The sequence below is a fragment of the Solanum verrucosum genome, unplaced genomic scaffold (genome assembly GCF_900185275.1).
Source record: "Solanum verrucosum unplaced genomic scaffold, falcon-dt-bn FXZP01000351.1, whole genome shotgun sequence".
In the NCBI taxonomy this organism is placed as follows: Eukaryota; Viridiplantae; Streptophyta; class Magnoliopsida; order Solanales; family Solanaceae; genus Solanum; species Solanum verrucosum.
Genome location: NW_026019958.1, coordinates 682,674 through 705,531, shown reverse-complemented (window position 1 = coordinate 705,531; position 22,858 = coordinate 682,674). Strand labels below are relative to the sequence as shown.

Genomic DNA, 22,858 nt, shown 5'->3' with positions numbered 1-22,858 from the left:
ACCGTTTCTTCCGACACCAAAATGGACACTTTTTGAACCCTAAACACCAAAGGGATCCTCTCTAAAAACACAACCAAAATGGACAGTTCGCTCATTTATGGGTGAATTATAACTAACATCCCTTAACCCCGTCATCCCCGTTAACTCCCAATTATCCAAAACAATATTACACCAACTTTAAAGGTAGTTCGCCCACAAATGGGCGAACTACAATTCCTTTTATTTCTTCCTCACGTGAATATCTTTCTTTTTCATGTGAACAATATTTCTTTCTTTCTCATGTGAACTATATATCTTTCTTGCTCACGTGAATTTATCTCTTTCTTTCTCACGTGAATTTATATCTCTTTCTTCCTCACGTGAACTATCTCTCTTTCACTCCACATTTTTTCATTCATCTTCTACTTTTTTATACTTTATATTTTGATTTTTAAAATTTGATAGTCATGTCTCAACAATTCCAAAAGTTTGTATATTCAATTGAATCATTTTTTTTGTAAATGCAAAGAATATTGTAAAATGAAAACATCGAGAACTCCAAGAATTCACGGTCGTAAGTTTTGGAGTTGTGCGCGTTTAAAGATGAAAAAAAATTAAGTTGTTCACTTTAAAATATTTGGATGTTCACATGATTTCTTGTTTTGTTATTTCAGGAAAATGATGGATGCGATTATTTTCGGTGTAATATAAATTCATGTGAGGAAGAAAGAGATATAAATTCACGTGAGGAAGAAATAAAAGGAATTGTTGTTCGCCCATTACCTTTGAAGTTGGTGTAAATATTACTTTGGATGAATTGAGAGTTAACGGGGTTAAGGGATGTTAGTTATAGTTCGCCCATAAATAGGCGAACTGTCCATTTTTAGAAAGGGTCCCTTTTGGTGTTTAGGGTTCAAAAAGTGTCCGTTTTGGTGCCGGACTCATCAGAGTATATATATCTATATTACTTTAAAAGCATGACTCCTAACTTGAATGTTAAATAACTATAATATCCTTAACTTAGGTTGTGACTTTTTCGATGAGTTGTGACTTTTGGATAAGTTGTGACTTTTTTCGAAGGGTTGTGATTTTTCCATGAGTTGTGACTTTTCCAAAGAGTTGTGACTTTTTCAATAAGTTGTGACTTTTCCAAAGAGTTGTGACTTTTTCAATAAGTTGTGACTTTTCCAAAGGGTTGTGACTTCTCGAAAAGGTCATGACTTTTCAGATAAGACATAAAAAACATTTGTTCATACTACCATTTGTTGACTATAAATAGAGAGGTTCTTCTTAAATCTTTTTGTGTGATTTGTTGTCATTGAGCGAGTTCGAAGTTTAGCGGAATATGAGGTACCACTATTCTGATGAAGTAAGTTGTTCTATCCTAAGAGGGTATATTCCATAACCTCGAGTACTTAAGAAAAATAATTTTGATGATATAATAATTATTTTTTGCTTATATATACATTAGTATGTAATGTTCCAATATATGAAGTTAACATGATGTAGTCTAAATTCATTTGTTTTTGTTAACAATTTCTCTTCTGATGTAGATGTATGCTTTTGAATATCTTTTTCAAAATTTAGAGAATTGTCACAATTTATTTTTGATGCTCAAAACAAAAGAATGACTTTATTTATCAATGTTACTTATGTGATTTAGATTCTCGTGAAGTTTGCTTCAAAATAGTAATTACTATATAAACATTGCCCTTTTTGTTTTTCTTATTTACTATTTCTTAATTTTCAGTATTTTAGACGAAGAAAAGTTCATATGACTTGTAATAACGTCAGTTGAAGTTTGTATTATTTTAATTTTTATTATTTATTTATTAGTTAATTTTATGAAATAAATATTTTCATTAATGCAAATATATATTTATATTTGGGTAGGTATTTGTATTTAAATTAAAGTATTATATATGCCACAAAAGTATTATCAAGTTAATAAGATCTTCTAACTTTAAAATATATTATTTTAAAATGCTCCGAGTTTTTCTTTAAAAAAAAAACTCATAACCAATGTGAAAATATGTGAATATATAAAATGTAGTTGTTCTCATCACATGTTCATATGATAGCTAAACAATTTAACGTGAAATACACATGCAAAACACATCTGGTTAGATGACAAGAAAAATACAATGCAAATATTGTCTATAAGGTAATATTAGTATTATAAGACTAATTACATGATTAACCTCATCAAATTGAAATAAATATATAAATTATTGAGTTTAACTAATAAAATTTTTCATTGACCATCTTTATAGGTTTGCGTGAATAAGAAATATATATGACAATCCACATTGAACATTCACAAAAGAATCTGCAATATTATTTTTTGCTAAGCTTATTATTCAAATCTCGCTTAAATAAGCAATACTATTTACTATAGCATATATTTTTGGAATTGGTAATCTGTCAAAAAACTAGTATATATATATATACTCCAATGGTATCAAGGAGTATCTAAGTTGTGTGTTTACTGAAGGACTGATTCTTCCTCTTTGATACCATTAGAGTATATATACACTTTGATGGTATCAAGCAGTAAACGTAAAATTCTAGTTAAAGATAGGGGTATGAAAGTAAGGGATAGCCGCTTGTAAATAGTTTTCCTTTTTGGACTATAAATGTTCTTTTTCCTACTATAAAAGCTTTAAGATTTTACCATTTTATTTAAGTGGGCTCCTTCCTTACATGCTATACACATTTTTCTATTTTCGAGATAACTATTAATTTATTTATATTTAATTTAGAGGTATGGAGGTTGAGAACTAGGGTATAAGGATAGGTAGTCTATCCAAATATTTCCGCACTTCTTTAGGAGTATTATTTAATATCGACATATATCTTATTCTTCAATTTTTATTACTATCCATTGTTCTATTTGTGTTGTCTATCTTTCTATTTTGTTGTCCTTATTTTTCTTCCAATTTTGTTTTGATTGTACTTCTTTTGAGCCAAGAATCTATTATTGGCAACCTCTTTCCCCACAAAAAATAGCAGTAGGATTTACGTATATCATACCTCCTCAAATGTCACTTGCATATATTGTACCTCCTCAAATCTCACTTGTAAAATTACCCTGAACTTGTCGTAGAACAGAATGCTAGGTTTCTAAACATAACATAAATTTTTTGTTTCAATGTGGTTACTGGTGATAAACAAACATAACATTGTTTTGCAAACTTAGCCAAGTTAGTGTGAATTTAATTGAATTCTCTTATGCATTAATTATTGTCTAGCTAGTTAGCCAAGTTAACTCATCATGAGACATGTTAAAGGGATGGACTGTTACTGAACAATCAAGAGGAACTGGAACAATCTCTATGCATTGTCCATTCCATAGTAAAAAATGCTGCTAAATTCTCACCTTTCTAAACATCATTTGATTCCCCAAATCCAACTTTCACATGTAAATTGAGCTGACAATTCTGAATACCAGCTATCGGTGATGAGTTCACCCTCGAGATGCCAAAAATGTATTAGACAAAGCTAAAAACAGAAGAAACCAGTGAATGATATATGCAAGAGAGAAATACACCATGAGAAAAGACCTAACTTCTAAACATTTTACTCGAAATGCATGAACATGAAGAAATTTCCGCAACAGAAAGATACACGAGTCTTTCTGTAGATGGCTTAGTCACTCTGTAGCCTAGCAATGTATTTGTCATAGTATTTTGCAGCTCGTTCTATGTCCCCAAGCTCAGTATAGCAATCGGCTATTGCTCCATAAGCTTCGGTGCTGCCGGACTCCTCCCCATTTCTTCCCGAGATATCAAGAACCATAGAGTGGTATTCAATCGCTTCCTTGTACTTGCCCTGCCTTTGTAATGATGCCCCTGAGAAAGAGGTGAAGCTTTGAGGGTCAATACATCGTGACACAAACATATACAAGAAAGAGAAACAACAGTAGGTTGATACAAGGACTAAGATATACCAAAGTCGCTTTTAATAAGTAAATTTACCAAAATCTGTACATCCAACTTCTAGCGGGATTTTGCATTTTCTTCCATAGATTAAAAAGAAAATGAGCCAAAAAAAAGAAGCAACATGACTCTGTGACACCAAGAAATTAGGAATAAATGATAACAAGAAATATGGTTAAGACAGGATCTCATTCCCAGGGAACATACTCGTTACATTGTTTAGACATAAACAAGCAACCATAAGACTCATCTCCGGAAAATTCTAACTAGATCAAAGAAGACAAAAGATGCATGCATGTGTAATTTCAGTCAAGATGCAGCGTCACATACAGAGGAGATTTCTATTCGACCAACTTCACAAGTCCTTTACTGTCTAACCATGTTCAATCAAGATAATATTAGGCTAAACTAAAAAAGGAGATCTGACATACCTAAGCCCCTTGCTGCCTTCTTTTCCTCTATAGGGTCTTTTAGATCCTGTGCAAGCTCAAGAGCTGTTTTAAACTCCAAAAAAGCCTTTTCTAGAGCTTGATTTCTCAGAAAATTCTTCCCACTTTTCAAGTGAGAAATTAATTCCTCCTTTTTTGGATCAATAATCACTTCACTTACTGAAATTTTACCACCAACAGGAGCATAACTTAAGGTAGGTGCATAGGACTCTATATTGGCTTGCCTTCTAAGTGCCGTATTAATCTGGCGGAGCTGCTCATTTAACCGCTGCAATTCCGCTTTTCTCTGACGTGCAAGTAGTCCTGAAGTACAATTAAATGAACGCACACACATACTTGTGTCAAAAGGTGGAGAAAAAAAGAGTAAAACCAAGGAAAATTGTGAAAAATAACACGGGGAAAATATTATTAAGATGTGTATCCACATTATTGCACCGAGCCACTATTTATAGTCATATTCTAGAAAATACATACTGATAATTTTTTTCATGAGGGACACTATATACATTTATGAATTAACCCCCCCCCCCTCCCCACCTCAAGCAGGTGAGGGACTGGATCAATTGTAGTGAAGACATTTTGAAAACGAGATCTCATTCTCTCCTACACATATTCCCCCATTTTAGCACAAACACGTCATGCCGTTGTACTCAGAGTTGACTCAAACTTGAAATGTTTTATTTACAAACAACCATTTCAAATTCCCATTATTTTTGCCAAACAAAAAATATAAGAAAAAAGGAGGAAGAGAGGAAATCTTTAGACAATAAGAATCTTTTCTGAATAGTGTCACACCCCTTTTTGCGCAGGCGGCGGAAGGGTTTTTCCAATTTAAGTGACGTTATTGATTAAGAGATTATTTTATTGTTTCAGAGTCGCCACTTGGAATTGAGTTATGGAGTTCCAAGTCACCTTTTTGTTTAATCCCTAATCATAAGGAAATGACTCTTTATTTGGTCTACGAATCAGAAATTCGGGTAAGGAATTCTGTTGACCGAGGGGAAGGTATTAGGCATCCCTCGAATCCCGTGGTTCTAGCACGGTCGCTTTTATTGACTTATACTTATCTTGATATATTATTATTTTTTTTTGGATAATTTGTGTCTATATGCCATGGTTTGCTTATTTTTAATTGTTGAATTTTTATTAGTCTTAAACCGGATGCATAACTGTATTCTCGGTCTTGACATTTGGAGACATAACTGTCTTCTTTGCATCACACCTAATAATCTATTTCTTTTTATATAAGTCTCTACTTTAGATTAATAAAATTTAATTATATTATTGGACAAGGTGCATCACTGCATCCTTGATTTTTTTTATGTCTCCAAAAATATGCGCAACCGCATTCTTAATTGAAACAAATATTTTTTAATATTTCTAAAACTCATCTAGTCATTAAAAAAAACAAATATTTTTTCCTTTATACATAAAACTAAATAAAGTAAAATGAATCTAAATGCCTAGGATACAATATAAAATTTTGGATTATTTTGTATTTTTTTTATTATTTATTTACTCTTAAATTTAATATTAAAATTAGACATACACATATTATATATTTTATTTTAATCTTAAAGTTAATGAAAAAAAATAAAAAAATTAGGCATACACATTCTAATCAAACAAAACAACAACGAATTGTAAAAAATAAATCTCACTTTTTGTTTGATAAACTAAAACAACAATAATTTATTTATATATTTATGTTTTTGCCTAACTATACCTACTTTATCATTCTTATCTAAATCAAGACAAGAACAATGTTACGAACCGTTCATTTTTAAGAGATCACAACTAATAAATAAAAATAAATAAATAAAAAACAAAATCATCAATTAAAGCTACCTTCATTCATGAAATAGAGATATAACAACTAACAAATGAATCATTTCTATCAAATTCATGAAGGAAACAAAATATAATAAAACTTGTCATAAAATTACATCAAATTCCATGAATAAATTAAATAAATAAGGCAAAGTAAAGTTGAATACCGCAAAATCTTAACCGAAGCTCGATTAGAATACCCACAAATTTTTGTAGGTGTGTGTGGTGGTATATGTATGGTGTTTATATGAAAATAATAATGAGAAAGGAAGAGAAATGTGAATGTGTTGGTGAATTTTTAAAAGGATAATGAAATAAAATGGAAAGTTTTTCTTTTTGTTTTCTCGAGTGTAGTATGTTTTTCCTCTCCTTCTTTCCTGTATGTTTGTGTTGCTGTGTGTGTTTTTCTTTCTTGTGTTTTTTTTTTGGTTTTTGCGTCCTCCTTTTCTGTTGTGTATGTTGGTCAGTATATAGGTTGAAGGGGTGTGTTGTTGATGTTTAGTAGTGTGTGGTACGTGTGTGTGGTTGAGGGGAGTGATGGATTAATGTGGGATTGTGGGGTGAGTGTGAGTGAAATGGGTAGAGGTTTAGGGGGTAATGGGTAGTTTAGGCTATTTTTTATTTTATAAATTAAATATATATAAAAATTTAAATTAGTTAGTTTGAACTAAAAAATTAAATAGCCAATCTAAAAATATAATTTAAAAACATAGGCTTATTTAGTAAAATCTAAATTAAAAGAATACATATTTTTTTGTAAGTTTTCATTTCTTTTTTAAACAAGTGAAAAATAAAACTTACCTTAAAAAGTAATTCTATTTTTGTTGTTTTCAAATCTTTAAAATAAACTTAATAAAATAAGATAAAAGTCAAAATATTTAATTTAGATTTATAAAATATTTAAGCTCTAAAAATGGTGTTAAACTTAAGTTCGGTCAAAAAATTACGTGTCTACAAATAGTTTTTGAATTGTCCCAAAAGACAACATATTAAGTATAGAGTGAAATGAGCACAGACGGACCATAATGGATTTTGAGGATCCATATGTCAACCACAACAGGTTTGGGATTTACACACAGTTCTTGTTGACAAGTTCTTTAATAGGCTCATTTTTATGGCTAATGGCATCTATAATGGTCATTTCCACAAACATACATAGGCTCATTTGTAAACCTCGTGGATTAACTAAGATTTTTATCTAGTGTTCTGGCAGATGAACTGCCGAATGAAATGACCATATTAACTCCTGGAATCTATACTGCGATGTACTTCAATGCATCAAAAATATTTTAACTTCATTTCATTTAATCCAAATTCTGTCTCATATCTGCATGTACTATTTTTGACTTAGCTTTGTGAAGAAGTATGGCAATGCAAGTCAAACGTAACTGGTCTTATGACCATCCAAGTTACTTGCTTATGTAATCTTTTGAATGCCTCAACAAAAAAAGTGTAGTTTCTGCCTCATATGGGATGTAATTTTGATGTGAAGTTTATGTCCATGCTCTATAGTTAACTTGGGGTCTATGATCTAGAGTTCCATCCAGCCACAATGACTTTCTGTCATTTCAAAGTTGAATGCTCCGAACTATGCAATAAAGCAATGGCAGTGCTAAACTTAAAGTACCTTACCTCCCACGGTGGCCCCAACTAGGGCAACAAGCAGCAATAATGGCATATTAGAAACAGAAGTATTGGCTTCACATGTTTGAGCCAAGGCGTCTAAAGGTGTAGCCATCATCAATGCATTAGTCACGATTAATGCTGCTGCAGGGTGTCTGAACTGCAAAATATCCTGCCATGTGTATAACAATTGAATATTGAACAAGAAAAAGAAGCCAAGAAATTAATTCAGCTAGTGCCTTTTTGCTATAATTACTGATTGAATACCTTGCATTCTCCACTAGAATAACACGAGTTTATCTACTGTAACATGTAGTAAGAACAGAACAGAGCCAGCAAAGGAGTGCGTACACAGATAATGAATGGTTTAGAGCAAGAGAAATGGTAGTGAAATGACATCACTGTCAGTCTATAACATGTCTTCCCCAGGTTTCATGATTTTGGAGTGGTATTACATAGTGACGAACAATTTAGACATGGTTTTAGTAGAGAGTATCTTATAAAAGTCCTTTTGACATTTTAGCTTGATGGCCAGTGAGGCCAATACTACGGCTATATGAATATTCACCAGCTAAATTTAAAATCATTGCATACATCTATCACCTAGTAGTTGTGATATTTCTTGGGGAAATTAATCTCTGTGACAACAACTACAATCAATCTGTTGTAAATTCTCTCAGTGATATTGAAGCACTTTCGCATCATTGATTAGCGTTATTAAACTTCTACATATGCTTCGAACACAATGAAATCCTTTCGTCTTTTTTTCTAATAACAACAGACAGACTAAGGCCTTTCTTCTTCATTTATTTACATTTCATATACAGATTAGCTCAAAAATTGAGTAGCCTCTCTAAAATATATTAAAATGAAACTTATTCTTCACTTTTCTAATAAGATTCAACAACAACTACTACTATATACCCACTGAAATCCCGCAAAGTGGGGTCTAGAGAGCGTAGAGTCTACGCAGACCTTACTCCTACTTCAGTGTAGAGATGTTGTTTCGATAAACGTCAGTTCAAGAAAAAACAGCCCAAAGCAACAAAAAAACAGAACATAAACTACAACATAATAATATGATATTCGAGGTACAAGTAATCAACACATAGTAACAAAAATCCAACTACATGAACAATACTACGGCTACTAATATGCACAGACAGCAAAACAACACACTGCTAGCTAGCTACTAACCTTCTACCCTAATCACTATCCTCCACACTCTCCTGTCTAATAAAACTCCATCAAATTTCCCCAAAGAGGATCAAAACCTTCACATTACTCATCAATCGAAAAACCAAAACAAAAAGAACCAATTTTGCAACAGACCCATTAGCTAAAACCTTGAAATAAACAACCCCAAAATCCTAAAAAGCAAAATTCAGTCACCTTGAAATCAATATGGATGCATCTTGCACCTTTCTTGGTATGTCTGTAGAAAAGCTTCTGTGGTAGAGCTTCTCCCCATTTACTACTGAACTGCCCAGACTCCAAGAAAATACATTTGACATGACCAGATTTGAAAGGGTCAGATAGAAATTGACTCTGTGAAAGAACCCATTGCTTCACCATCATCGTCATCTTCTTGAAAATTGCTTTAGCTTAGATGATTTTTCTGTGTGGTCTGAGGATAAGATTTTGCCTTTTCCCTTCTACTTTTGCCGATTGCATTATTGTAATTATTGGAATATTAGTAGCAAATTTCAACTTAATTAACAGTAATTCAAACTTTGAGTACGTAAGTATCCACAGTATCTTAAAACCAGAGGCGAAGCTTAAGAGTTTGGGTTCTAAATTTTGTTAATAACCATTAAATCAATTTTGTTAGGGTTCATAATTTAATATACATATATATTTAATTAATTTTTTAATACAATATAAAATCTATGAAAAAATTATTGAATTCGTCCGAACCCATGAACACCACCTACCTCACCGTCCGCTTAAAACCACGGCTATTTAATCTGTTTAGATAAACATTCTTCTAAGAAAAAATAATAATAATGTCATTGTGCACATGCCTTTTTTGTTTTTGTTTATTGCTTATTAGCTTTGTTATTATTGGGAAAAGCTATTAAAAAATAATAATTCTCAATTATCCTTAAATATTAACTTTGGGGATTAAAAATAGGGGGAATTTTTAAACAATATAGGTCCAACATAAAATATTACGTCAAGTAGTTATATTTTTAGTTTATACAATATTATACATTATTATATGTGGAGAAAAATATTATATATAATGTGTTAATCTTTATGAAAATGTATAATAGTATATAAAATGTGTTTATATGCAAATATGAGCTAAATCGGATAACAAACCCAAAATATGGGCTAAAACATATACATATTTTCCTCGGTGGACATAGAGTGTAGATTTCTCTGAAAACAATTCCTCATTTTACCTATTAAACGAAGGGGGTCGTTTGATACGAGGGATATGGGATAATTATTTTAAGATAAAGTGTAAGATTGATTTATCTTGTATTTAATTAGGGGTATTAATTATTTTCAAAATTATTTATCCCACCACTTAAAATATATGAGATATCTCAAATAATGAACCATCAAATAACTTTATCTATCTCTTTAATTTTCGTTTACTATTAAAAATGTCTCTTTGTTATCGGAATTATGATGTGATACTCTTATATGTCAAACTTTAATTAATTAGGTGATTCTTGATTTATTGGTCCAACTGAATTTAAGGCTCAACCTTCAACTGATTTGACTCATTTGAATCTATTCATTTGGAATTGTTGGGGTTGATTTTTTAAGAGTTCATAATTATTAAAGGGTGAACAAGTTGAGTCAAATCTAGATCTTAAATCGATTTAAAATTGTTTGTATCGATTTTGAATAAAAATAACAGCTTCAAGTGAATAAGACATTGTTGTCTTTTAAATCAATTTAGTTGCAAAATGTGAAGCATCAAAGTAACTGAATGAGTAAATGGTTCTCAATGCCAAATTATTTATGTTTAAGGACCATATAGATTAATAAATTAGCATAATTTATTTATTTAATTAAAAAGAGCTTCTGAAAATGACTATAGTTTAGACTTCGTTGGAATGTATGCATCCACTTAGGTCAATGGGACCAGGTCCTCAGCACAGTTACAATAACAGACAGAAAATAAATGTTGAAGGTAAAGATTGCACAAACAATTTTACGTGGAAACCTCCTTGCTCAAGGGAATAAAACCACGACATGTTCTCAACAGGACTTTTCAAACTGTTTTCACTAATCTTTTCCAAGCAAAAGTAAAAGCTAGTTTACAAAATGAGATTAGCCTGCTAATCTCTACACTAAGCAATACCTCATATCACTTAGCTGAGCCAGAGCAGATACAACACTGCCCACTATACTAATCCTAATCGATTAATATAGACTTTTAAAGTAAGAACCTAAGTTACCCTTAACCTAGTTCTTACAATGATTCAAACAAGTTTGAAACATTTCTTTCACAAGTGAAACGAATCCTACAAGATAAGAACTATTACAGGCAAGCAACACTACAGCTAGTACAGAAAGCAATTGAAGCACTTCTATCAGGTCCCTTGCTGTTTTGAAGCTTAAAAGTATCTCCCCTTTTTGAATGAATGAGTAATATTGTTGTTTGTTGTTGAATATATATCATGAAAAAATATTATCCAATGTACAAGCAACCTCCCTTCTTCTGATTGGTGAAGTACTCTGCAGCTTCACCAACTTCCTGACACAGACAACTTTTACAGTTGTATAGCACTTTGACAACTGGACGAGTATTCATACTCTGCAAAGTATCAGGTCCCTGCACTTGTGAGGAGATCATCAAAACATCTAGGAACATACACACTTATCAATTTCCCCCTTTTTGATGATGACAAACAACCTGCATAGCTCATCAAGTGTGAACAAACATTCATTCAAATACATAACAAACTCCCCCTTTGTTAGTGCACCAGTAACAACTACAGTTCCCCCTAAGTTCAATGCCCCATTCCACAGCCAACTTTACAACAAAACTTCCCCCTTTTGACATCATTGAAAAGGTGAAGCAGTAAACATATTCAAGTTAAATGCAAGGCAGTAAAGAATTCAGGGCCTTGGGCCACACAGAACATGTGTATGTAAGCATAAAGAGAATATTAAACCACATAAGAATAGGGCAGAAACATAAATAACATTAAATCACAAATACTGACCATTGTAGTTAGTCAAAACAAACACAAAGCCACAAGAGTTTTAATCAAGATTGAAGAACAAAGAGGGAAACTAGGGAAACAAGACACTTTTAGGACGGAGGGGGAAGGGGATTGAGGGTGCGCATAAACAGAGACAGACGCTTATTTGCATCCTTATGAGCCTTGATAAGCTGCATGTTGAGAGCCTTAACTTCCTCACTGGGTGAGGCATTTGTCTTCAGCAGCCTTTCATTTTCATCCCTCAACTTTTGCAACACCTGCTCATTTCCATCGTTGGTACCAGGTCCCCTCGAAACCGCCTTCTGTAATTCAGACCTCAGTGAAGCTATTTCAATCTCCTTGTTATTCAGAATCTCAGTAGGATCAATCACTTCCCGTTTCAGAGCAGCATGCTACTCTGGAACATCTGCCATTTGAGATCTGCCCCTAGCTTTTCCTTCAACATACTCACATTCCAACATAATGGCAGGGAGGTTGATCTCTTCAAGTTCATCAAGATTCTCCATGAGAAAAAGATCAGCAACAGATGCCACTGTTCTCTTTTCATTTCTGGGCACTAACATCTTGTTGATGAACTAAAAAAGCAACTAATATTCCCTTTTCAGAAACCTTTTTGGTAACCCTGCATTCTTTACATTTCCACGTTTTGTGGCAAGTTTTGTGAAGTCACTGGATGGTTTACAAACTTCGATCGTTCGAATTCCTTCCACAGGAACCCCTAAAATGATCCCTAATATTTCTTCATCCAGACATGTTTCAACATTCCTGACAATAGTTGCGATTCCACCACTTTCCAGAAGTTCCATTTTATAGAAAAATTCACGTACCTCAGGTTTGTGCAAGTACGGAACTGATGGTTCAAAGAGATGGTTCCAACTTTGAATGGAGACAACATCAAAAAGATTTGACATGCCGAATTTGGTTAGGATGTCAAGGTCAAAGACTCTGCCATTCAAAACCTTTTGGTTCTCCATTGTCGTTATCCGCTCCTCCCTTGTCATTTCCTTTTCTTCACTTTGTTTTTGCACCCTAGGACCTGGTCCCTTTATGAGTTTTAATTTTCAGCCACCTGTTTTCTAACTTTCTCCCTTTTCACAAGAGATTTCTTTGCAACCTTCTAGAGTAGAAAAGGAGAAGTTGAATGAACTAGGGTTTTCAACTTCTTGGGAGATAGGGATTTTTGAAGAAGAATTAGAGTTATGCATTTTGAGAAAGAGAGAAAAGCTTTGGAAAGGGGATTAGTGAATTTCAACAAGAATTATTTGATGAGATTTTGTAATTTGATTCACTAAGAGAAGTAGTATATAAAACCAAAAAGACATCGGATCCTCAACAGTAGCGACCTTTGGTTTAAAAGCAAAAAAACGTCTGAAACTGACATGATGAATGGGCGAGTGACACGTGGCAGTAATGTTGACATTTAGACAGTGTAGTATAATTGATACTAACCTCATGAGGACCAGGTCCTCCTTTCAGTTTGTAACTCTGCATATGTGATTGAACCTTCCTTTCAGCTAAACACATCATAAATGCATACCTGCATTAAGGTACCAGAAGTGAATTCTTTTATGACAAACATTAAAACAAGTATAGATACCTGCCTTCCTTAACATAGTCAATAAGGAGGATTTTTGTGCAAATCTGTCGAGGTGTCAGGTAATTTTGTGCATCCCTAGCCACATCCTGTTTTTGATGAAGAATTCTTTACTTAATGGTTTGGTAAAGATGTCAGCTAGTTGGTCTTCAGTTTTACAGAACGTCATCACCACATTTTGCTTTGTCCTCTTGTGCTGGATCAGATTTTTTACCATGTTTATGGCACTAGTATTATCACAATTAAGAGGGATAGTGTCTGTAAGTACACCAAAATCTTTCAGCTGTTGTTTGATCCATAGCAATTGTGCACAACATGAAATCAAAGCTGATCCCAGGAAGTGTGCCATGCCTGATGTGCTTTTTCGATCAACCAGAAAACATGTATAATCAGCATCAGTATAACCTATAAGATCAAAAGAGTCACTAATAGGGTAGAAGAGGACCAGGTCCTGAGTTCCTTTCAAGTATCTCAGGATGCGTTTGGTTGCCTTCAAGTGAGACTCTTTTGGTCCAGCTTGAAATCTTGCACACATTCCTACGCTGAACACTATGTCTGGCCTGCTTGCAGTGAGATATATAAGTGATCCTATGATTCCCCTGTACATGGTTTGATTTACCTTCACACCATCTTCATCTATATCAAGTTTCACACTTGTGCTTATGAGAGTATCCAACACATTTGCGTCGAGCAGATTGAATTTCTTGAGCAACTATTTGATGTACTTCTCTTGGTATATTGAAGTGCCTTGAGAGGACTGTTTGATTTGTAAGCCTAGAAAGAATGTGAGTTCCCCCATCATGCTCATTTCGAACTCACTGCTCCTCAAATCAACAATCTCTTTGCAAAGTGAGTCTGAAGTTGCTCCAAATATGATATCATCCACATATACCTGCACAATTAACAATTCTTTACCTCTGGATTTTAAGAACAATGTATTATCGATTTTACCTCTCTTGAACCCATAGGTGAGAAGAAACTTTGACAGGCGTTCATACCAAGCTCTGGGATCCTGTTTTAACCCATACAAAACCTTGTGCAATTTCAGCACATGATTGGGCAGGTCTGCATCTTCAAAGCCTGGAGGTTGCTTGACATATACTTCTTCCTTCAGATTCCCATTCAAGAAAGCACTCTTGACATCCATTTGAATTCCATATGAGCAGCAAATGCTATCAAGATTTTGATGGCTTCCATTCTGGCTACAAGAGCAAATGTCTCATCATAATCAATTCACTCTTCTTGGTTGTAACCCTGTACCACCAGTCTTGACTTATTTCTAGTGATGATCCCATGCTCATCAAGTTTGTTTCTGAAGACCCATCTGGTTCCAATGATAGTTCTGTCGAGTGGTCTGGGGACCAGGTGCCACATTTTGCTTCTCTCAAACTGATGAAGCTCCTCCTGCATTGAAGTTACCCAGTCTACATCCTTCAAAGCTTCCTTGATGTTCTTGGGTTCAATGGATGATAAAAATGTTGAATATGCAACTAGATTTCTTGATTTAGACCTAATTTGAATTCCTGAGTCAAGTGGAGAGATGAGATTGTCTAGTGGATGTGACGATTGATGTTTCCATCCGGACTTTTTGGTAATCTCTTCTTCTCTGTCAACATCAGAATCACCTTCATCTTCTTCAAGATTTTGAGACATTATTTCCTGTGATGAACCAGAGGGACCAGGTCTTCTTGAGCATTCTGCATCATTCTCATTTGTACCCTGATCATCCTGCTGCTTGTTCATCAGCTCCCCAAACTCATATTCCTCATTGTTCTCATTTATTGTATCTAATTCATCAAACTTGACGTGGATGTTTTCTTCAACACAAAGAGTTCTTTTGTTGAACACCTTGTACGCCTTGCTTGTAGAAGAGACCCAACAAATACACCTTCATCACTCCTAGCATCAAACTTGCCTAAATCATTCTTTCCATTATTCAAGACAAAACATTTGCACCCAAATGGTTTAAGATACGAAATTGAAGGTTTTTTGTCATTTAACAGCTCATAGGATGTTTTCTTGATGACCGATCTGATAAGGCACCTGTTTGTCACATAGCACGCTGTATTAACTACTTCAGCCCAGAAATTCATTGCAAGTCCTGAATCAATCAGCATAGTTCTAGCAATCTCCACCAGAGTTCTATTCTTTCTTTCAACAACTCCATTTTGCTGAGGAGTTCTTGGTGCTGAGAAGTTGTGATTAATTCCATTCTCTGCACAAAACCCTTCAAGTTGAGAGTTCTTAAACTATGTACCATGATCAGATCTGATACTGGCTATCCTGCAATTTATCTTCATTTGAATGGCTTTGGCAAAGGTGATCAGTTGTCTAGTTGTCTCATCTTTCATCCGCAAAAACATGTTCCAAGTAAACCTGGAAAAATCATCAACAATGACAAGAATATATTTCTTACCTCCTCTGCTTTGGATTCTAATAGGTCCACATAAGGCCATGTGAAGCAGCTCTAGAGGTCTCGTTGTACTGACTCCTTTCTTGGATTTGAAAGATGACTTCGTTTGTTTCCCTTTAGCACAGGCATGACATATTTTATCATTTGAAAACTTCAGCTTTGGTAACCCGCGGACTAGGTCCCCTGTAACAAGCTTGTTTAGTAAAGAGGAACTTACATGACCTAATCGTCGATGCCAAAGATTTGCATCGTCAGCTTGAGCACTCAGGCATGAAAGGTTGTCCCCTTCAATAGAATCAAGATCAACAATATACATATTCTTAACTCTTTTTCCAGACATCACAATTTTCTCGGTTGCACAGTTTGTAACCAGACATTTATCAGCCATGAACTTGACTTCATTTCCTTTATCACAAATTTGTGAAGTGCTCAAAAGATTGTATTTTAAACCCTCCACATAGTGAACATTATTTATCGAATTATCAGTTGATCTCCCTATTATGCCAATACCAAGGATAGATCCTTTCTTTCCACCACCAAACGACACACCACCACCTTGGTGTGCTTTCAAAGAGAGGAAGTTTGAAATGTCTCCAGTCATGTGCCTTGAGCATCCATTGTCCATGTACCAGCAGTGACGCCTTCCTCTCTTCTGCATAGAAATCATTTGTTAGATTTAGGAACCCACTTCAAACGGAGTTCCCAGTAACTATCAAGAGGCTTGATAAGAAATCTTCCTGTCCAGGGAGGCAAGATGTTCTTACTGAAACGATAAAGGGGACCAGGTCCCTTGTGTCCCTTTTTAACATCACTTTCAGATCTAACAAATTTCACATGCCTTTCTTTAGATTTTCTCAGACTCTCACTCTTTTCTTTCAAATGACCATTTCGACCACAGTGAGTGCACAAAAACTTGTCAGATACAGACACATATTTGCTATGGGGGATTGTAGGGGGTTTCTATTGGTCTGCGTCCGAACCCTTTCTTTCCATTGAAACTTTGATTGGACAGATTAGAGAGTATCTTAGAGGAATCAGTCCATTTTAGGGAGTGGCTTAACTCCTCCTTACCTTACTCGATCCTTTCTCAGTTGAGAATTTGTTTCAAGAGAAGCAACTAGCTTAGACTCAAAATTTTTTAGCTTTTCTTCCAGTTCTTCCTCAAGAATGCTAAGCTTTCTCTTTCCTCCTACTGAGGTACCATGGTCTTTCTCAGGTGTTATGTTACTGGTCTCTAGAGTACCTATCCTTTCACTTATTTTAGCAACTTGAGACATGAGAGCAACGTTCTTATCCTCACACAAACTTAATTTTTTATTCAACATTAAGTTTTCAGTGATTCGTTCATCAACACAGTCAATAAGCAGGTCAGCAAGTTTCCTCAAGTTTTCAATTGGCAGATTATCTAGATCATCCTTAAGATTAAAAAGAGTTACCTCTTCTGAATCCTCTTCATCATCGAAATTTGCCATCAAGGAGAAAATAGAGTTGAAAATGCTTTCATCATCTTCAATGGCCATCATTGAAACATCCTCATGACTTTCTACATCTTTTTCTGATTCACTTAAGTCATTTCCCTACACAGCAAAGGCTTTTCTCACCAACTGATCAGCATATGCCTTCCTTCGAGCATGGTCTGGGACCAGGTCCCTCTTGCGAGGTCTGGTGTCATGAGTTTCCTGCTTTTAACTGGGGCAGTCCCTTATGAAGTGACCAGGCTTGCCACACTTATGGCAAAAATCATTTGCAGTAGCAGTTCTGCTAGCAGGGGTTTTCTTTTGGAAGCCTCCACGCTTCTTTAAGATCTTCTGAAATCTTCTAGTGACATATGCCATATCATCCTCCTCTTCAATCACCTCACTTTGAGATGTTTTCAGAGCAATGGACTTCTCCTTCTTTCCTTCTTTCACAGTCGTCCCATGTTTCTTGTTCATCTCGTAGGTCTGAAGATTCCCAATCAGTTCATCCATGGAAAGCGTCATTAGATCTTTGGCTTATGTTATGGCATCCACCTTGCTTTCCCAAGATTTTGGAAGCACCTTGAGGATCTTGCGAATTTGCTTACAGACAGGAATAGGCTTACCCAAACCTCTCAGCTCGTTGGTGATAGAGGTGAATCTTGAGTTCATCTCAAAGATGGTTTCCCCTTTCTTCATAGTGAAATTTTCATACTGAGTGGTGAACATATCAACCTTAGACTCTTTCACTCGTTGAGTTCCTTCATGAGTTGTTTGAAGGCAGTCCCATATCTCCTTGGCAGTCTCACAAGCAGAAATTATGTTGTACTCCTTTGCTCCAATTCCACACACCAGAATCTTCTTTGCTTTGTAGTTCTTTTCTATCTTCTTCCTATCTGCTTTATTGTACTCTTTTCTGGATTTGACAGCAGTAGTGGTGAGCTCTCCATCCTTCACCTCCTTTGTAGGAATATATGGTCCATCAAGAATAATGTCCCACAACTCAGTATCCTCAACGTTGATGTAGTCGTGCATTCGATTTTTCCACCATCCATAGTAATGACCATTAAAGCGAGGTGGCCTGGTAGAAGACTGACCTTCCTCCATATTGGGTGGGGCAACCATTCCTTCTGGATCTTTTCTTTTCTAAGTGTTAACCAAAATGAAAAGTCAAGCTCTAATACCACTTGTTGGAATGTATGCGTCCACTTAGATCAATGGGACCAGGTCCTCAGCACAGTTACAATAAGATACAGAAAATAAATATTGAGGTAAAGATTGCACAAACAACTTTACATGGAAACCTCATTGCTCAAGGGAGTAAAATCACGACATGTTCTCAACAGGACTTTTCAAACTGCTTTCACTAATCTTCTCCAAGCAAAAGTAAAAGCCAGTTTACAAAATGAGATTAGCCTGCTAAGCTCTACACTAAGCAATACCTCCTATCACTTAGTTGAGCCATAGCAGATACAACACTGCCCACTATACTAATCCTAACCGATTAATATAGACTTTTAGAGTAAGAACTTAAGTTACCCTTAACCTAGTTCTTACAATGATTCAAACAAGTTTGAAACGTTTCTTTCACAAGTGAAACGAATCCTACAAGATAAGAACTATTACAGGCAAGCAACACTACAGCTAGTACAGAAAGCAATTGAAGCACTTCTATCAGGTCCCTTGCTGTTTTGAAGCTTAAAAGTATCTCCCCTTTTTGAATGAATAAGTAATATTGTTGTTTGTTGTTGAATATATATCATGAAAAAAATATTATCCAATGTACAAGAAACCTCCCTGTTTCTGATTGGTGAAGTACTCTGCAGCTTTACCAACTTCCTGACACGGCCAGTTTTTACAACTGTACATCACTTTGACAACTGGACGAGTATTCATACTCTGCAGAGGACCAGGTTCCTGCACTTGTGAGGGGATCATCAAAACATCTAGGAACATACGCACTTATCAGACTTAATTAGAAATGCATAGCTATAGTTTGCTTAATAATGATTCATAAGTAATGTTATGAGAAAGAGGCGAGTGAAAATTAGAAGAGAGAGGAGAGATGTTGTATCAATAAATACAATTGTTTGTATCAACAAATACAATTATATCAAACTAATACAATTGTATCAAGTTATATCAACAAATATAATTGTGTCTTTTCGTTATGTATTCACTTTGTATCAAACGTATCAACAGATACAATTGTATCAAATTGTACATTTGTATCATGTATTGTATACTCTTTCAGGATACGATTGATACAATAATGTATCTCTCCCTCGTTCAGGCATGCTAAGAGTCTAAGTAAGAAATCAAAAATAAAAAAGTAAGAAAAGAAGTCCCCACCATCTCTCTATTGTTTTGTACAAGTAATATCCCCAATTTGTATCAAGCGGGAGATAAAAGAGAAAGTGGGATGAGATCAATTGGGGAGAACTAAAGTCAAGAGGCAAGCGAAAGAGAAGCGATGTGAAAGAGGGAGAGGGGGGAGAAGAGAGGCGGAGCAAGAGTTTGAGGGAGAGGAGATATTTTCTAAAATAGCATAGTGATGTAATTTAGAAAATACATAACACATGTTTATCTTACCTATGTCATTTTTTCGAAAAAAAACTCAAAGCTCAGAACCAGATAGCAGGCCTAAAGAATTGGGCCACATGACAGGCCTAACTTTCAAGTATAACTGGGCCAAACGAGTGTACTGGACCGGCTGCCATGGTTATCCAAGTAAAAAAACCCTAGTCAATTTTACAGATTTAGCTGTATATAAAACCCTAACGCCTCCAAAGCTCCATTTTTCTCTTCAGATTTTTGGGATCGTGAAGAACAACACCGTCCGGGATGTCGAAACGAGGTATTACTCAACCTTATTCCACTTCTTTCTCTGATTACATGTAATTATTTATCTCGATTTGATGTGTGAAACATTTCAGGACGAGGAGGTTCCGCCGGGAACAAGTTCAGAATGTCACTGGGTCTGCCGGTGGCGGCGACGGTGAACTGCGCCGATAACACTGGTGCTAAGAACCTGTACATCATTTCCGTGAAAGGGATCAAGGGAAGGCTTAACAGGTTGCCTTCAGCTTGTGTTGGAGATATGGTGATGGCTACTGTGAAGAAGGGTAAGCCAGAACTCAGGAAGAAGGTCATGCCTGCTGTCATTGTTCGTCAACGCAAGCCTTGGCGCCGAAAGGACGGTGTCTTCATGTACTTTGAAGGTATATTTTAAAGTATCCTTGTTCTTATTTTGTTTGTGAAAATGGGCTGGAATACACTTGATCATATAGTATATTAAATAGTTTGAAATTGATGTGGTAGATATCAAAATGTTGATTTTGTAATGCTTTTTCTAGTTGTATTTAGCTGAATTTTGCTATTTTTCTATGCTGTTAAGAATTTGAATAGAGAGTTTAATGTGTATGTTGAAGTCCCGTGAAATCCACATCCGGTATAAAGAAGAAGGATATAATGGAGATAATATACTAACAAATAACAAGAAACCGTACAAAAGTAGCCAAAACAACAATTATATGATGTCATAATTGAAACTTGAAGTTGCTAGTATTATAAACAAATAAGTAGCTATACCATCATAGAGGTGGCTTTATATATCTTAATCATCAATTAAATTTCAATTTTTGTTGTTTTTGAGTTGCTACATTAGTTGTTATTACCTGTTTTTCCATTTTGAATCAGATGGACTTGAGTATATAGTCGCAAGGCATTAACTGGAACAGGATTGAGTGGTCTTTTCATGTGTCTCTGTCATGAGTTTGTTTCTTTGTTGTTCTTCTCGTTGCTGCCAATTGTTCTTTTTGAATAAGAGGCTTATTGACTGATCGTATCATTACTATTTAGTCGCAATTCTATCTCTTCTTTGTGAATTGCTTGCCTGCTTTGTTTTTCTGTGTGCGCCATTATGTTGTGTTTACACTATTAATAACTGAATAGCCTACACGAAGACAGTTTCTTCTGTGGCACAAGTCTTGTTAAAAACTTGTCTCTTATTCATTTGTTTTTCGTTCTGCAGATAATGCTGGTGTGATTGTGAACCCCAAGGGAGAAATGAAAGGTAACTCAATCTACTTTTTACTATTCTATTTTGAAGTCACTATCCTCTTTAGAAGATACAAATATACGAACCTGTCTTGTGCTTTTCCTTAACCGTATTCTTTTGATGTTATGTTTTGTAGGGTCTGCCATCACTGGTCCAATTGGTAAAGAATGTGCTGATCTATGGCCTAGGATTGCATCTGCTGCCAATGCTATTGTGTAGAAGAAGTAGGAGCACCCCTAAGTAGTTTATGATTCTTGTTTTTGTTGGTTTGTCATTAAGTTTTCGGATATCTGAGGAACGGGTTATGTCTTGATAACAATTATTTGCTCGAAATTTTGCGATGATCAATGGCATCAAATGGTTCTCATTTCCATGGTTTTGAATGCTTTTATCCAAGTGGGTGATAAAGGAAATTTTGCGATGATCAATGGCATCAAATGGGTTCTCATTTCCATGGTTTTGAATGCTTTTATCCAAGTGGGTGATAAAGTTTTGATATGTTTCTTCTCTTTAGTGATTGTAATTGTTTATCTATGAATGCTCGATTCTCTTCTATGGATGCTTGAATGTGAATTTATCTTTCTGTCTACCTAATATGGGTTGTCACGTAGTCAGACAAAGAGCTTAAGTTTGTGTTTGGCGATAGATTTTCAAATATTTTTGCTAGGAAGTATTTTTAAAAAAGAAAATTAGGACAGCGCCATATTCGCTTTTGCCATTACAAAATTATGCTGTCTTATCTGACTCTTTGTATTTTACCTTGAAGATTTTGGATCACTGGAATTGTAATGCCAAATAAATTTTAGTTTCAATTTATTTGTCATAAAATACAATAATTCACAACTTCAAATATTTTTTTAAAAATTGGATGATTCTTGAAATTTCGCTCTAAAAAAAACCTTGATAAATTGGAATAGAAGAAGTAACATATATGATTTAAAAGTTCCGTTAAAAAATTATGAATCATAATTACTACCATTTTAAAATCATATACAAATTTGATTCACTCTTCTAATTTTATTTGTGGCACTTAATTTGAGACCCATGAAGTATTGACATAGCCCATGCTTCTAGTAGCAATTAGAACACAAGAAAATAATAATCTTGCAAAGATGTCTTTCCAAATAACTTAAGTACAAAAAATATTTTAATATTTTTTTTATAAAAAAGATACTCGTATAAGATAAAAATAATTTTTTAAAGAATTATAAAAATAGCAATTGACATTACTTAGGGAATGAACACGTCTAAGATTAGATTTATTTTAGGAAAAAAGAAGAGAATAATTTCCTTTAAGGCGGGAAAATCCCGGGCTAGTGTGAGAG

General features: G+C 34.7%; 2 protein-coding genes across 3 annotated transcripts; one reads left to right on the top strand and one right to left on the bottom strand.

Annotated features, from left to right (window-relative positions):
• Positions 1 to 3,481: 3,481 nt before the first annotated feature.
• Positions 3,482 to 9,572, bottom strand: LOC125814792 (protein FLUORESCENT IN BLUE LIGHT, chloroplastic-like). 2 transcript variants are annotated; one of them, XM_049494236.1, is made up of 4 exons: positions 9,212 to 9,572; positions 7,829 to 7,991; positions 4,349 to 4,669; positions 3,482 to 3,830 (listed from the first exon to the last, which is right to left on the bottom strand). In XM_049494236.1, the coding sequence occupies exons 1-4, from the start codon at positions 9,401 to 9,403 to the stop codon at positions 3,628 to 3,630; spliced, it is 879 nt and encodes a 292-aa protein (XP_049350193.1). In that variant the 5' UTR covers positions 9,404 to 9,572; the 3' UTR covers positions 3,482 to 3,627. The 2 variants fall into 2 exon arrangements, with proteins under 2 accessions (XP_049350193.1, XP_049350194.1); XM_049494237.1 differs by having other exon boundaries at positions 7,829 to 7,979; positions 9,212 to 9,503.
• A 10,653-nt stretch (positions 9,573 to 20,225) lies between these two features.
• LOC125814797 (60S ribosomal protein L23-like) lies at positions 20,226 to 21,837 on the top strand. Its single transcript, XM_049494243.1, has 4 exons — positions 20,226 to 20,330; positions 20,410 to 20,694; positions 21,507 to 21,548; positions 21,670 to 21,837. The coding sequence occupies exons 1-4, from the start codon at positions 20,318 to 20,320 to the stop codon at positions 21,750 to 21,752; spliced, it is 423 nt and encodes a 140-aa protein (XP_049350200.1). The 5' UTR covers positions 20,226 to 20,317; the 3' UTR covers positions 21,753 to 21,837.
• The last annotated feature ends 1,021 nt before the right edge of the window (positions 21,838 to 22,858 follow it).